At 39.4% G+C, this 14,812-nt stretch overlaps 1 protein-coding gene across 2 annotated transcripts in view; it reads right to left on the reverse strand.

Annotated features, from left to right (window-relative positions):
* The window catches only part of Trio (trio Rho guanine nucleotide exchange factor), a 338,720-nt gene that overhangs the window by 192,094 nt on the left and 131,814 nt on the right, over positions 1–14,812 (reverse strand). For both annotated transcript variants that reach the window (XM_076857460.1, XM_076857462.1), the window contains exons 4-7: positions 12,950–13,142; positions 10,090–10,602; positions 8,100–8,222; positions 3,758–3,949 (exon numbers count right to left, since the gene is read on the reverse strand). In XM_076857460.1, the coding sequence (XP_076713575.1) occupies positions 3,758–3,949; positions 8,100–8,222; positions 10,090–10,602; positions 12,950–13,142 (1,021 nt within the window). The remainder of the gene's footprint in view (positions 1–3,757; positions 3,950–8,099; positions 8,223–10,089; positions 10,603–12,949; positions 13,143–14,812) is intronic.

Raw genomic sequence — 14,812 nt, forward strand, 5'->3', positions numbered from 1 at the left:
TTTTTGTTTCATCATTTTCACTTTCTCCCCTGGGTCCCCTTCTCTGCCCAGGAAAATCATGGGGTAGAAAAAGCATTTTCATTTGTGTATCATAAATCAGCTATGACAGCTCCAATAGAAAAACTCAGAGAAGACAACCTCAATTTGAACCAAAATAAGCCAAGAATCACTCTCAGTACCTTAAAACTGCTTTCATGGATATACTACTCATTTTGTATATATATTTTGTCCCAATTCCTTTATTCCATGATAATCTAATTTTTTACCAAAAGCCAAGAATTAGTCTATGCTTTTGGTAAAAGCTTTCATGAAAGAAAGAACATATATAAAGTGAAATTCTGTTAAGATAGGACCAGTGACTTGTATTATTTGGAAATAATGAAGCATTATACTTGATATTTTCCTCAGAATTTCAACCCAGACTTATGATAAAATCATCCAAATGATAACCATTGTATATTAGTCATGCTTATAATACATGTTACTTTTAAAACTTTTTCTGAAAAGCTCAAAACTTTCTGTGAAAAGTAAAATTTTATAAGAATACTAACAGAAGTACAAAAGAGTTCATTTTATGTGAGGAAATGAAAAATGTAGCCATAAAGCTCAAGGAGAGTCCCAGCTTTGGGAATATAGGCAAGCCATTCCGGCACAGAGACAGTCAGGACATAGGTGCCCTGTGAGGGCAAGCCTCTATCAGAGCAGAATGCTCTGCAGTCACACCAATGTGCCTCAGTGCTGCCTATACAGCAGCCACTAGCCACACGTGAATGCCACCTATGTGAAACAGGAATGCTCCAGTAAGGCATTCCACTTTTGTTGAACCCTATTTTCAGAAATTACTTTATTATTATCATTTTATTCCACCTGATGTGGCTTCAGTGGCCACATGTGGGGACAGGCAAGCAAACAGGAGAATGCAGTTCAGGATTACTGTGGTTAACCTGGAAAATTGAAGGTATAGTAATACCAGGTCACTTGAATTCTTTTTTATAAAAAGGTTATCTTAAAAGAATTTGCTATGGAACCATCCTAACATAAAAGGACTGTTAAGTGGATATTCACACCACATGACCAGATCAGTAAGGCTGGGGCCCCTCAACACTGTCTACTGAAAAATCACTGTGGCCATATTTCCATATTTGTAAACTGGTATTCTGATTCCTTATCTTCATGGGAGATAAAGACATGAGAGAATGATGGAGACTCTGCAGGAAGGCATAACTAGAGAGATCCTGATGCTGAACAGAATGGTGAATTCTTAAAAAGTGTTTTGGTTTTTTTTTTTTTTTTTAAGTGCTGCTGCATAGACAATAAAAGGAGTTTGTGTCCTTACATAACTCCTTGAAACTTCACCCTTGTCTAGTCTTAAAATTGAGATTTCTACGGTCATGAGCAAATACCAAAACAAGAACACCCATGGAGATACAGGTGCAGAAGTGCACAACTCGGCCAAAGCCTCATCTTCACAGAGAAGGCTACTTCCACCAGTAAGACCATTAACCATGGGCCACATATTTGAGCATTCTGTTTAAATTTTCTCATGAAAATTCTAGATGGGAATCAAAAAGATGGATGGAAAGATAACTCATGGTGTCCAAGTTTCTGGGCCTTTCCAGACTGAGCTATGAAAACAACTTAATGTGACTAGACAGCACATTATCTAAAAAAGGAACAAAGTTGACCCATTCTTCTGTTCTCCTGGGAAGAGGAAACTACTTTAGATGTGAACTTCTCCCATCTATCAGAATTCCAAGGATGGCCTTCAGTGATGCAGAAGAGACCATGTATTTTTACCTCAAAGTCAGGAAATACTTGCCAAGAATCTGTACATTTCAGTGTCTGGGCACGACTGCATCATTCATCAAGGTACAGGATACATGTTGTGCCCTATCTTCACCAGGATACTCTCCCTAAATTCATATTTGGCTTCTGTGGCTGCTTTATATGCATGGAGCCCTCAAGCACACTTGAAATTTATGCAGGAACCCATTAAGTTCTGTTCAATAATATACTCCTGTAAATTTAATTTTCTTCAACTCCCTAAGTTACAGCCAAATAAAAACACTCCAGGCTGTCAACTTTGCTGTATGTTTGAAAATTTTTAATAAAACATTAGGGAGAAAATGCCTCATGATGTCCACATTTCTAGATTCCATTTAGGCAGGCAAGATCAGCAGGCAGTCTCTTGGGTTTACTTACAATTCTGAATCCCCTCATGTTCATGAAAGACACTTCCCTCCATCTTCCGCTTTAGGTCACTTACCGTTTTCCTAAGCAGCTTGTTCTGCCTCTTATTTATTCACATTATCTTAACCTGCCCTTCTGGGAGCCCACTACCAACTTCAAACCTCCTGGACCTGTAGGGTTGCTATATGGCTACCAAAGATGACCCACTCATGGACCACAGCTCATCCTTCCCCTCACAGTGACAACAGATGATCAGGTACACAGCACTACTCTGTATAGAAAGGGTCAGAAGTGGTCACAGGGCCATGAAGAAGGATCTGTTTCAGGCTGAGAAGGTTCCTGTTACTTTAAAAACTTGTTTCATATGTAGACCTTTGTAATGTTCTATTATAAAATTAGATAAATGCATAAGATAATAAGCAGAAAAATGAAAATCTGAAATTCTTCACTCACAGTTTTTATATGATGCTACTAAGATGTTTTTCTCTTTATATTCCCCTTATTTCCTCACTTGTTTCATACTTCAAAGGTTTCCAGAGTTGAGATCACTGCTAATTAGTGTCTTGTGCAACATTCCAACTATCTTGCTTAACTCCTAGGCAAGCTGGGCCTCTATCTTACCTTCACTAACGATTTCACTCTCCAACAGAGACTGGTTTTAGGTGAGAGAAATACTATGTCCTTCTTGAAAGCATTAGGGCAAATCCTTATAAATGCAGTCCCCCCCGCCCCCGCCCCACCAAAACTGTTCCTGAGAAAGCTACACCAGTAATTTTTTTCTTTTAAATAGGGTAACCATTTGCCTCGTTCCCGGGAGTTTTCCTAGTGGCTGAAAGTTACTGTTCTCTGTTTTGGAGGAAGAGGAGAAAAACGGGTGGATGGAAAAACAACAGCAGTCACTGCTTATTAATGAAGATTAAGTAGCTCTAATTGGAAAATCTGAAATCTAACACTTTTCAGCTATATAAATTTTTTGGATTTTGGGACATTTTGAATTTCAAATTTTCAGAGTAATAGGCTGGGGATGTGGCTCAAGTGGTAGCGCGCTCGCCTGGCATGCACGGGGCGCTGGGTTTGATCCTCAACACCACATAAAAATAAAATAAACATATTGTGTCCACCTAAAAAACTAAAAAATAAATATTAAAAAAAGAATTTTCAGAGTAAGAATGTTTAAATAATATTCAATGCAAAAGCTACAAAATTGGACACTCTTAAGCATTTTGGTAAGGGGTTCTCAACCTATATTTACTATGCAGGACACTTAACACAAATGATCACATTTACGTGATAAAACTATCCCTTTCTGAACAGATACTTTTATTTCTACTTTTTTCCTACATAAAAAAACTAAGGAACAGAGAGGTTGAATAATTTGCCTAGGGTTGCACAGCAACAAGTAAGAGAGTTTGGATTTAAACTTAAGAGGGACTTCAGAGCTCACTTTCAGAGCTCACAGTCAAGTGTTGCACAAATGATCTCCAAGGATTTGCTGCACATATTGAATGACTGGAGGAAGAAATGTTCTGGCTACCACTTCATGGGCTGGGGGGTTCTAGGTACTGACCTTTTCAGCCTTCTGGTGGAAAATGGAGGACATGTCCAGCAAGGTGCTACGCTCATCCAGGGCTGCCGCAAATGCCTTCCACTCCTGCTCCAGCTGATTTGCAATCTGCTTGATCTGCTGAGAGGCATAGTGGCCAGATTCCACCAAGCGATTGGCCACCGACATTATGCGGTTTATATTTACATACACGTTCTGCAAAAGAGGCAGAAGAAGTGGGCCCATCAGGAGAAGGTTAGTAGAGGTTCCTTTCTAGAAACCCAGACAGCACTTTCTGAAACATCCTACTACAGTCCTATCTGTAACAGTAGAATCACCTGATAGATGATGTTATGTATATACATATATTTGCTCTCTGGGTTTCCATAAATCCTAAGTATTGGCTCCAATTTCTATTTTTCAAACCATAGAATTATAAAACAACTAGCTAAAAAGCATAATTGTCAAGCACAAAGCAATCAAACACATAAGTGGGTGCACACAAATATACTATTCCTCATTTCTTGGCTTCAAATACTGACAAGGATCCAAATGGCAAGCAGTCGCACAGAAATGAAGCAACTAACTAGAACCCAGAAACCAGAAAACACACACACAGAAACTGAAGACTATTCACGAAAAAACAAGCTCTCCTTTCTACATCAGCCCAAGTCCATCTTTTTGGTGCCAGCAGAAAATACCGTATATTTATATCTACTTTCTCTTAGGAAAATGCACCAAGGTAGAACCATAAATAATGCTGTGTTCAGCCACATCAATGTTTACAGCAGCACAATTCATAATAGCTAAACTGTGGAACCAACCTAGATGCCCTTCAGTGGATGAATGGATTAAAAAAAAAAAAAAGGTGGCATATATACACAATGGAATATTACTCAGCAATAAAAGAGAATAAAATCATGGCATTTGCAGGTAAATGGTTAGAGTTGGAGAAGATAATGCTAAGTGAAATTAGTCAATCCCAAAAAACCAAATGCCTAATGTTTTCTCTGATATAAGGAGGCTGACTCATAGTGGGGTGGGGGGGGAGCATGGGAGGAATAGATGAACTCTAGATAGGGCAGAGGGGGTGGGAGGGACAAGGAGGGGGCAGGGGGTTAGCAATGATGGTGGAACATGATGGACATTATTATCCAAAGTACATGTATGAAGACATGAATTGGTGTGAATATACTTTGTATACAACCAGGGATATTGAAAAATTGTGCTCTCTCTATCTAATATGAATTGTAATGAATACCACTGACATATAAAAAAATAATTAAAAAGACATAAAAATCAGAGAAATAAACATGCTATTAAAAATAAATAAAAGCATGAGTACACTAAAAAAAAAAAATGCTGTGTTCATATTTAAGTAAAGCTTTTTCTACTGTGTTGAAATTCCTATTTAAGTCTACCAGTTTACTCCAAAAATAGGATGAAGGTTTTTAAAAAAGAATTTTTAAACTCTGCTTTTTTTGGAAAACACATTCTCCCCACGGCACTTCATCTTCCATCTGCAATCATCTCTGGGGTCAGTAGTGCATCCAAGGTTGGCGGCAGGTTGTGCACACCTTCAATAATCCCAAGATGTTTTTCTTCACATACTTACCATTTATGACACTGCCACCACACTGTTCCTCCCTGTGGATCTCCAGGCCTTTCGGCTCCTCCCACTTGTCCCTAATAGAATTTTCCCATTTCCTCCTGTCTCCCTTCCTAAGGCAGCTCTGAGCCACTCTCCCAGTGCCTTCCACAAAGCCCTGAAACAGCTTCCTCCCGGCCCCATGGTGTCTGCAGCCCACCCTTGGAAAGCACCTAGAGAACTCACTGTCCATTGTTTCTTTGTACCTTCTTTTATTCATCCTTTCCCTCTATTTCTCACCCAAACTAGAACTTGGTAGAGTTGCCTCAGTTTGGGTTTACAGAGCCACAGGAGTCCAGCCTGAATTGCTTGAGTTGCATATACAGGTCAGAATCAGCTAGAAAGAGAAGGAATTTTGGGAGGCTGTGCCAGTCAAGGCCATGATCCGTGGGAATAGACCTCAGTTGCTTGTGTGATGGCATTAATTATCTAACTAATTAAATAAGTTCAATGCAATGTACCCATTCTCTTAAGCATTTTATTCTTCCCTCCCTCATCTCAAAGTGACAGTGATTTAGAATTGCTAATTTCCCTTTCTCTGAATCCTTAAAGAGGAAAAGCCAATCCAAACAGTCTGTTGGGAAGAACACAAGAAGATGCCCTCAGTTAGGATCTGGAGAAGAGCAATGTATTCAGATGGCTGTACTAAGGGAACCACTCAAACTCATTATACTAACAGTTTACTGTATCATTTTATTTCCCATTCTGTGTACTACACCTTTTCTTTCTCTCCATCACCTATAGCACATAGAAAAGAATACAGCAGCCGACAAAATAATAGCAAGCCTGTATTCAGATGTGGCAATGTGCAAGTTCCTCCATTAAAAGTACCTATACCTAAATTCCTCTCACATAGCTTTTCAGAAATATGTGTTGTGGGACAAGGAACATAATTGTTGGTAACCAGATTGTCAACTGGTTGTTTGCAAAACACTGTAAGTAGCAAGAGAAAGGGCTGGAGGTTTGTAGGCCTTGTTCTGTATAGACAGATGTCATGGATATTACTAAGGACTCATGGACGTGTTTAGAATGAGGGACAGAACTATTCCAGAAACTCCCCCAGCAGTCATCACCCAGCCCAGTATACAGGGGTACTACATTCCTCCTAGTTAAAATTTAAACTTATAAAAATAATACAGGTAATACTAAAAATCTTTAGAAAACAAAAACAATAGATACTACCTATACCTTTAGGAGTTCCTCACCTTCTTTAATTGTATTTTTAATCATTACATCCTAGGTAATAACTGACACCAAACAAGTACTACATGTTATACACTATTTTTAGTGCTTTACAAATACAAAGTGAATAGTATCCGTAGTTTACAATTAGGCAACTGAGGCTCATAAAGGTCAAACAAACTGCCTGAGGTCCCACAGCATGCAGAAAGTCAGAAGTGAAGTTTCTGTAGCCGCAGCTTCTCTCCTGTCTTCCACATCATGCTTCCCATTCTCTCCATTCTTGAGTCTGTCACTGATACTGCTAGGGGGAGGGAGTATGTTTTCTGTTCATTCCTAGAATACATTATATTATTTCTGATTTTTAAAGTATGTGGTATAGTATTGTATGTGGATAAAATGTACCTTTTGCCACTAGTTGAAGTTTCAGAAGATTCAGAAAAAATTAATAACAATTTTGTAAGAAGAAATTTTTCTAAGAAGCTACCCCCAAAGGTAACATTTTGGCTTTCCTTATTATCTATGTCCAGGTTTGATGAATTGACACTATCTTCCCTCAAAGTGTAAAATTTTTTGATGGAGAAAGGAAGGGAGGGAGGGAAGAAGGAAGGAAGAAAGACAAAAATAGAATTGCCAAATCTTATCTTTAATTATCTAAATTACCTAAACTGTAGCACTTTTTCACCAAACTTTAACTGAATGGCATCTTCCTCTGTCTTCATATTGTTTTAATACACTATGTTATAAGGCTTAAAAGTAGTTTGTTCTCACTATTCTCACAGAGCAGGCTAGAAGTTCAGTCTAAAATTCCTTGTCCCTGAAGAGGAAATTTCTAGAACCCTAACTATTCATGGAAGCAAGCATATATCCTTAGAACAACATAATTTTAATTTAGTTTCACTAACCATAAAAATATGATAAAAGTGCTATTTAAAATTCAATTTTTATTTCTTAGGATGAGGTTCAACAGTGGCCCTTCTGTTCTACAGGCTTCTGGAAGAGTCACAGCAGCAGCTCAGGGTGTCAAAGGCACCAATCTCCAAGGAACCTGAGGTTCCAGGCCAGGCTAAAGGTCAGCTCCAGCCTTCCAGCTCAATTTGGAAGAAATCCTGTTTTAGAAGAGCTGGTGTGCCCAGATGATGGCAGGCTGGCCTCATGCTTAGTATGAACGGAGCCTGCAAACTGGCAGTGTCCATTTAGGAGATCAGTCTCCTTATAGAAGCTTTCCTGGAGTCTCTGCAGCTCCCGGGAAGCAGAGCACAGGAGTGGTGTCAACAGTGCTGAGCTAGTCAAGAAACAGGTTCAAGTTTCACTGGTTTGTTCGCTTGTTTTCATTTTTGTTTGTTTAAAACATAAAAAGAAGATCCTCAGACATTCTAACACAGTAAAACTCCCTATAGGTGAAGGTCACCTTCTACAGGGTCACTCTGAAGGCCCCATATCCTCTCTGCAAAGTTCTGGTACTCACATGACAAGACACCTCCCATTTGTTAAAACGCTTTGACATGACAGGATCCACCTGTTCTGATGACAGCTTACCATACAGTTCATAGCAAAGTGATTGTGCTGCGTCTGAAGCTCCATTGCATGAGGGTGGCTGGTCCCAATCTCTGTGTAACTGTTTAGAAACAGGCCTTTGTTGTGTGTAATCCAGTCAAACATCTACCAGAAGAAAAAGACAACCTGGAATCACTGCAGAACAAGAAGTGTCTGAGGGGGCCACACCAACAAGAGTGACTTCTTTCCTCAACAACTTCTCAGGTGTCAGACTAGAAGAGTCTTTATTTCTAAGAACAAGTCAGTACTTCTGAACTTGCAGGATCTATAAGAAAACTTTAATCTAATGATGAGGAATTACGAAGCGGATAAAACGTACTCCAGCCCTCTAGGAATTACCATTAGAAAACTCCTATCTTCTGATTTTTAGGCCAGGACTCCTACCACTGTGAATCATTTGCCTCACTACTTTTCAACTAAGGACCTGTAGGTGGAACTAGGCACCTACAGGTCTCTGAGTGAGGTTGGTTCTGTCCAGATTACTGACAGCAATACCGATGACTAAAAGATAACATTCTTTATTATTTTTTTATATTTATTTTTTAGTTGGGCACTGTATCTTTATTTTATTTATTTATTTTTATGTGTTGCTGAGGATTGAACCCAGGACTTCGCACGTACTAAGCAAGCACTCTACCACTGAGCCAAAACCCCAGGACAGATAACATTCTTTAATAAAAGAGTAAATAGAGATGGGGGCAAGAGCAAACAATAAGATATACTGAGAAGTTAAGACTTGGTGAAATGTTAACAATGATTATGGTTTAAGTCACAGGTTACTTGGATAAGGATATCAATTAGGATTCTCAGGAGGGAATTCTTAGGATTCTTAGGAGTTCCTTATCTGCTTTAATTATATTTGTAATTATATTGATACATCCTAGGTAATAATTTCCACTTAGCGAGTATTTTTTTGTGTTTTTAGTGTTTTTGCAAACACTAAAAGTAGCATAGTTCAGTAGTAGAGCACTTGCCTAGCATGTGCTAGGCCCTGGGCTCAATCTCCAACTCAACAATAATGAAAGATTTGCAAAGAAAACATTTGAGGAAACACAAAAAAAAAGCTATCAATTAGCTTTGTTACAGTGTCTTGAACCAGAATCCCAGAGATAGTTACCAGTTTTACTAGTATTCGGAAGAAAAATTTGTTCTAGTATCTTTGACAAGGCACTCCTTAAGACCAAAGTACACTAACAGGTTTAATACTGGATTTTCACCTTTAAAAAGATCCTTTTGTATCAAAGATTTCTAATACAATTTTTTGCTTCATAGAATATTTTCCTGTCCATGTGGGGGGAAAAGATTTCAATGAACTCAGATGAAGCATGATAAATTCACCCATGTTCATGGCTTATAACACACTCCTGTTTGCAAGGGTCCCACTTTCACATTGCTAAGACTACATGAGTCAATAATTGATAAGAATTCACTTTGACTAGCTGGTTTTTCTGGTGTACAATAATAAAACATGAGACTAATAAGTGATTATATTACCTGTATTACCTAGAAACTTACTTTTAAGGCATTACTCACCTTTTATTTTAAAAACACATTCAAACATAGATCTGACTGGGGTTCTCTGACTGGCTTTGTATGAGAGGAAAAGCAGCTATTAGCAAAATGCACACATAGTTACAGGTTTTGATAACACAATCCAACATAATTAACACTCTTTTAACTGAAAATTCCCTTCTTGTCTATCTTACAGGAATTCTAAATCAAACCATCAGTAATTTTAACTCAAACGTTAATTTTTTCTAAAACAGCACTGAACTGCACAATGAGTAAAATGAGAAGACAGACTGAAGAGCAGTCTTTGATAAACATTGCTGGTGTGTAACAAACATGGGAAATGTAGTCCTACCATTCCCCACCTTCTCCCCTCCATGCACCTGACCTCCCCAGCCTTGGCTGCCTAGACCCAGGAGCTTCCTTCCATGTCTGGTTTTGGCATGTAACGCCCCTTCTTTACCTTTTCAGCATCTTGTTCAAACAGCCTCAGCTGAAAGCATTGGTCCAGCTTCAACTTCCTCACATGCCACATCTGATGCAGATGCTGCCGGGTCGAGTGCAGCCTATCTAGCATGGTAGACACCTTGGGCAAGAGGTTCTGTAGGTCCGCATTACCTGACCCTGAGTTCTTTTTGGGAAAACTATCGCTGCTCTGAATTCTCTGAAGCAGCTTCTGTCCCTCCAAATCCAAGTCCTCAATGGGGGCTTTAATCACCTTCTTCTTCAGCTGAGAATGTTCCTCTATCATATTCCGAGCCCCTTCTAGGTCCTGAGGCAACTCCTTCTTAGCAAGGATGTCCTGAAGTTCCTCTAGCCGGGACAGCATGTGGGTTGCATTGCTAATGTAGTCTTCAAAAGCAACTCTGATTTCAATCCATTCTTCATGGTTGTATTCCAGGCAGCCATCGAACTCAGGAGTTAGCTGAGAAGGATCAACTACTTTGGTAAGGCCTTCTAAAGAGACCATATTTGTCTTAAGGAAAAAAAAAAATCACATATAAGAAGATGAACCAATTCTATATGGTTTTAATGTAATGTAATTTGCAGTGCTTAGTCACAGATTTTCAGTGTTAATCTATTCACAGAAAACATGACATACCTGGTTCTGGCTCCATAAAAACAAATGCGGATGCAAGATGCATTATTAGTACAATGAATGAAAAATCTGCTATAGTAACAGATATTAGCTGGAATACCTAGGATTACAGAATCACGTTTTTCATAAGATCTAAAGCAATTAGATTCCTTTCCAAGAATAAGGAGATTAACCTACTCAGGCACATTAAGCCAGAAACAGGTTAAATTATAAGCACACAGCAGACATTTCAAAAGTATCACTTTCATAGATGTATTATTCTACCCATTCTTTCCTCTCCATTTGTCATCTCCTTCCCAGTAGAAAACTTTAGGGGGGGGTCCCTGCTATTTGCCTTCACACCAATGTCTTCCTTGTGGGCTTCAAAAACCCTTTTGGAATATTTATTTGTGGGCTGCTTATTAAATAATAAGTGTTAGTCCAACCAGACCACCCTCATCAGTTCTTTTTGTCCCTCTCTTACTTCCCATTAAGTAACAGATGATATGATATGAATAACTTTCTCTGAATTTGGAAACTATCCCAGGTTTAGCAAGAAAGTTGATGGAGGTTCTTCACAGAGCTAAAGTCAAAGGGAACATTCACTATAATAATCTGCTGTGATTCTGAGCAGCCCAAATGCCATATATAATCTTACATTCCAATTTAACAGCAACAAAACGTTAGTCAATTACCATTGAAGCAAGGAATCTTAACCTCGCCCAATCAGAATGGGAAGCAGACTGATAATCAGTATTAGGCCTCAAGTACAACATGAAGTAGGGATGATTAAATGCAAAGGCCAAGGCAAAGGGAAAAAAGAATGGCCTAGGACCAAATGATAAGCAGGAAAGGCCTGGTTTAATCACACCTCTGTCACCTCCAGATTCACAGAAACCTAGAACTCCATGTTGGCTCTTACAAGAAAGCAAGAGGCAGAAGGGCCAGAAAGTGGGACTTGGTTTCTAACCCAGCACTTTTGCTGCAGATGCAATCCTATTATTGCTGGATTTCAGTAACCTCCATGGAGACAACCATTCAGAGAGAGAGGCTGTGATCATGGAGAGATAACCCTGTTCAGCAGGAAAACTGGGAGAGGTACTAGAGAGAGTTCTAAATTAGACTATAAAATATTTGTGTGGATTATATTGCCAAGCCACTATTTTTACTTAGAGCATTTATAATTAAATACAACACACTTTAAATTCTACATTGAAAAAATTTTAAAAAGGAAAGAAAGAACTAAGACCCAATAAATTGTCTTCCAAAATCACTAAGTGTACAAAGATAAAAGCTTACTTTATCTTTCACCTAAACTTGTTCAGTATAGTGTCAAATTTAAATTAAAAACAAGTACAGATTCCAAATAGCAAAATCAGTACTATGAAAAACAGATTCAAAAATCCAAGTAATATACATGAGAAAACACTTTGAAAAGTATAGCATATAGCCTAAATAACACATGAATGCATATGAAACCTAATGTTTGGGCAGGGATGTCAGAAGAAGGAAGCTATTCAACCAAAAATTATTATAATTCTTAGAAAATATACCAATTTATTATAGAATAGAGCATGAACCAAATTTTAAGCTGTTCAGAATAATCATCTCATTAAACCTTGTCAGAACTGTGGTATCCTAAGGAAAGCTGGTTAACAGTGGAAAGGAAAACAAGTTAGCAGGCTGAGGTTTGCTTTCTATAACTGCAAGACAGCAATCCTCTATGCCTAACTGAATTCAGGAGTCTGAACAGTTTTTAGGGGAATACCTTTTTTTCATAAATGAGAGACCTATTATGTGCAGTAAGTGACAACCATTCTCTCCATCTATGACAGGAGGAACTCAGTCTCCTCCATACTAATCCTTCAGGAAATTTAAAGTGGGTTGTTTCTCCCCATCATTCATTCCCTCACCTCCAGGGATGAAGCCGTGATGATGAATCTGCAGTCCTAAAAAGTTCCTGTGCTGCATGGCTGAGCTCAATTCAGGAAAAGGCTTCTCCTTCCAAGGGAAACCCCATGCCCTCAGCAGCCTGGCAACCCACCCCAGAGAACTGGGATGATGAAAGCAACCTTGTTACTTTATATAGTAACTAAAATTCTACCTTCGGTATATACAAAAGGCATGCAGTTCCTGTTCAATACTGGTTTTAAAGATCTGTTGTCAGCCTAGAATGTGAGAATAAGTCAGCTTTTGATGAGCCACATGATTGGTTTAGTGAGTTTGGCTACACAAGGGAAGTTACCTCAAATTCAAATTTAGAACTGCCAAAATTCGTCCTCTGTTTCTGCCAGAAGTTGTCTGGCTTGATTATCAGGGCGACGTGGATGCAGCAGGGGAAGGATTCCTGCAGGATCTTCAGTAGGGGCTTAATGGAGTCCCACTTGGACCCACGCATGTCCACAATCACCGTGAAGCCTCGCTTGCAGACTTCCTCACTGTGGAGAAAAAAAATCACAGGCTTAAGGCATAGGCTACAGCTCCTGCCACAAGGCCTGCTCCACCTCATGGAGCACCAGATGCCACTTCATTCATTCTGCTTGGTGCTTGGGAAGCGGCTGCACACTGACCTCAAGAACCAGAGTGCACAGCCATCTCACATGGCAGCTCAGCTTCAACTGAATCCAGGAGAGAACAGAACCAAACCACATGTGCTTCGAGCAGCGGTGACGGTTCCAAACAGGGTTTGACTTCACAAAACCTTTAGAATTTAAATTTTGGTTTTGTAGCCTGACTTCTCCTCAGGAGGAAAATAACAACTATCATGCTAATTTTCCTGGCCTTTGATGCATTAATTGATCATATACTCGTCTAGTAACTACTACTGGCAAAGGTCTCCAGAAAGAACAAAAGAGGTACAAACCCACGATGGCATGCAGAGACTAGGTCCAGGACAGAACTTACCCACGGCTCTGAAAACAGCACTCACCAGTGTGTCTAGCAGTGCTGAGGGCTTCTCAGTGCTCCATTTTGTTCCCATTCCCCTATCCCTGGCCCTTACACTATCTCAGAGGTTCTCCAAGCATGATCTACCCATCTCTGGGGTTCCTCTCACTCTTCTGGCAGGCCCTGTAGGGCACATCTAATTCTGTAGTAGTGCTGAGGCTTTATTTGCCTTTTACATCTGGATGCACTGATGCAACCAGTGCATTGATAGTACAAAAGTAATGGTGGTAACAATTCTGACCCCTGGTACAAACCAATGCCATGCTAGGAGTCATCATATTCTTACTCTTCAGGTTCTTGGCAGTTAAACAAACAAAATGCTAATTTCAGTCAGATGCAGTGCACATGCTTCTAATCCCAGCACTCAGGAGGCTGAGGCAGGAGGATCACCTGAGCCCAGAAGTTTGAAATCGGCCTGTGCAGTACAGAAAGACCCAGTCTAAAAAACAAAACAACAAACAAGTTTCTAATTTTAGTAAATCTCAACCCCTAAGTATATTCCCATATAATGCACAGCTGCAATAAAGGGTCCAGGTGTCCTGAAACAGTCGAAAAGTACCTGGTCTCATTATAACTTCCAGGATACATATGGAAGCTCTGATGCTGGCTTCCAAATGGCCCCATAGCTAAGGAGCCACCATAATCCTCACTATTACAGGTGGACTCTAACCATCTGCTCCAACTATTGATACCAGTGCCAACACTAACAAGGTAATGACTGCAAGGTCTTGGGAGTATACCTAAGACCTGATGAGCACTCAATGAGATAGAGGTTTTCACCTAATGCAAATGTACTATGATGATGAAAAGACATTTGACATTTTTCTGCCTCATATAATTACCCTAAAAAAACTATTCTCAACTGAAAACTGAGAAACTGAAATGCTTTCACTAAGTAATGTTTAAAAGCTAACAACAGAAAAGCAAAAACTAAAACCGATTTCCTGCTTTCTTGCACAATCTTGTTCCCCTATCTTCCTACCTGCCCCCCTCATTTCTTATGTTTATTCAAACCATCAGAGTAACTGGCTTTCAGAGATTCACAAATGCAAAGAACTTATGACATACACATCAGTATAAGAGAGGTGTCACATAAGCATTCCAGAAATTCTATATGTACTCCAGCAGTAGAACCCAGCCACAGAGAATATAGTGTGTAAAA

Source organism: Callospermophilus lateralis, chromosome 5, assembly GCF_048772815.1.
Source record: "Callospermophilus lateralis isolate mCalLat2 chromosome 5, mCalLat2.hap1, whole genome shotgun sequence".
NCBI classification, from domain to species: Eukaryota; Metazoa; Chordata; class Mammalia; order Rodentia; family Sciuridae; genus Callospermophilus; species Callospermophilus lateralis.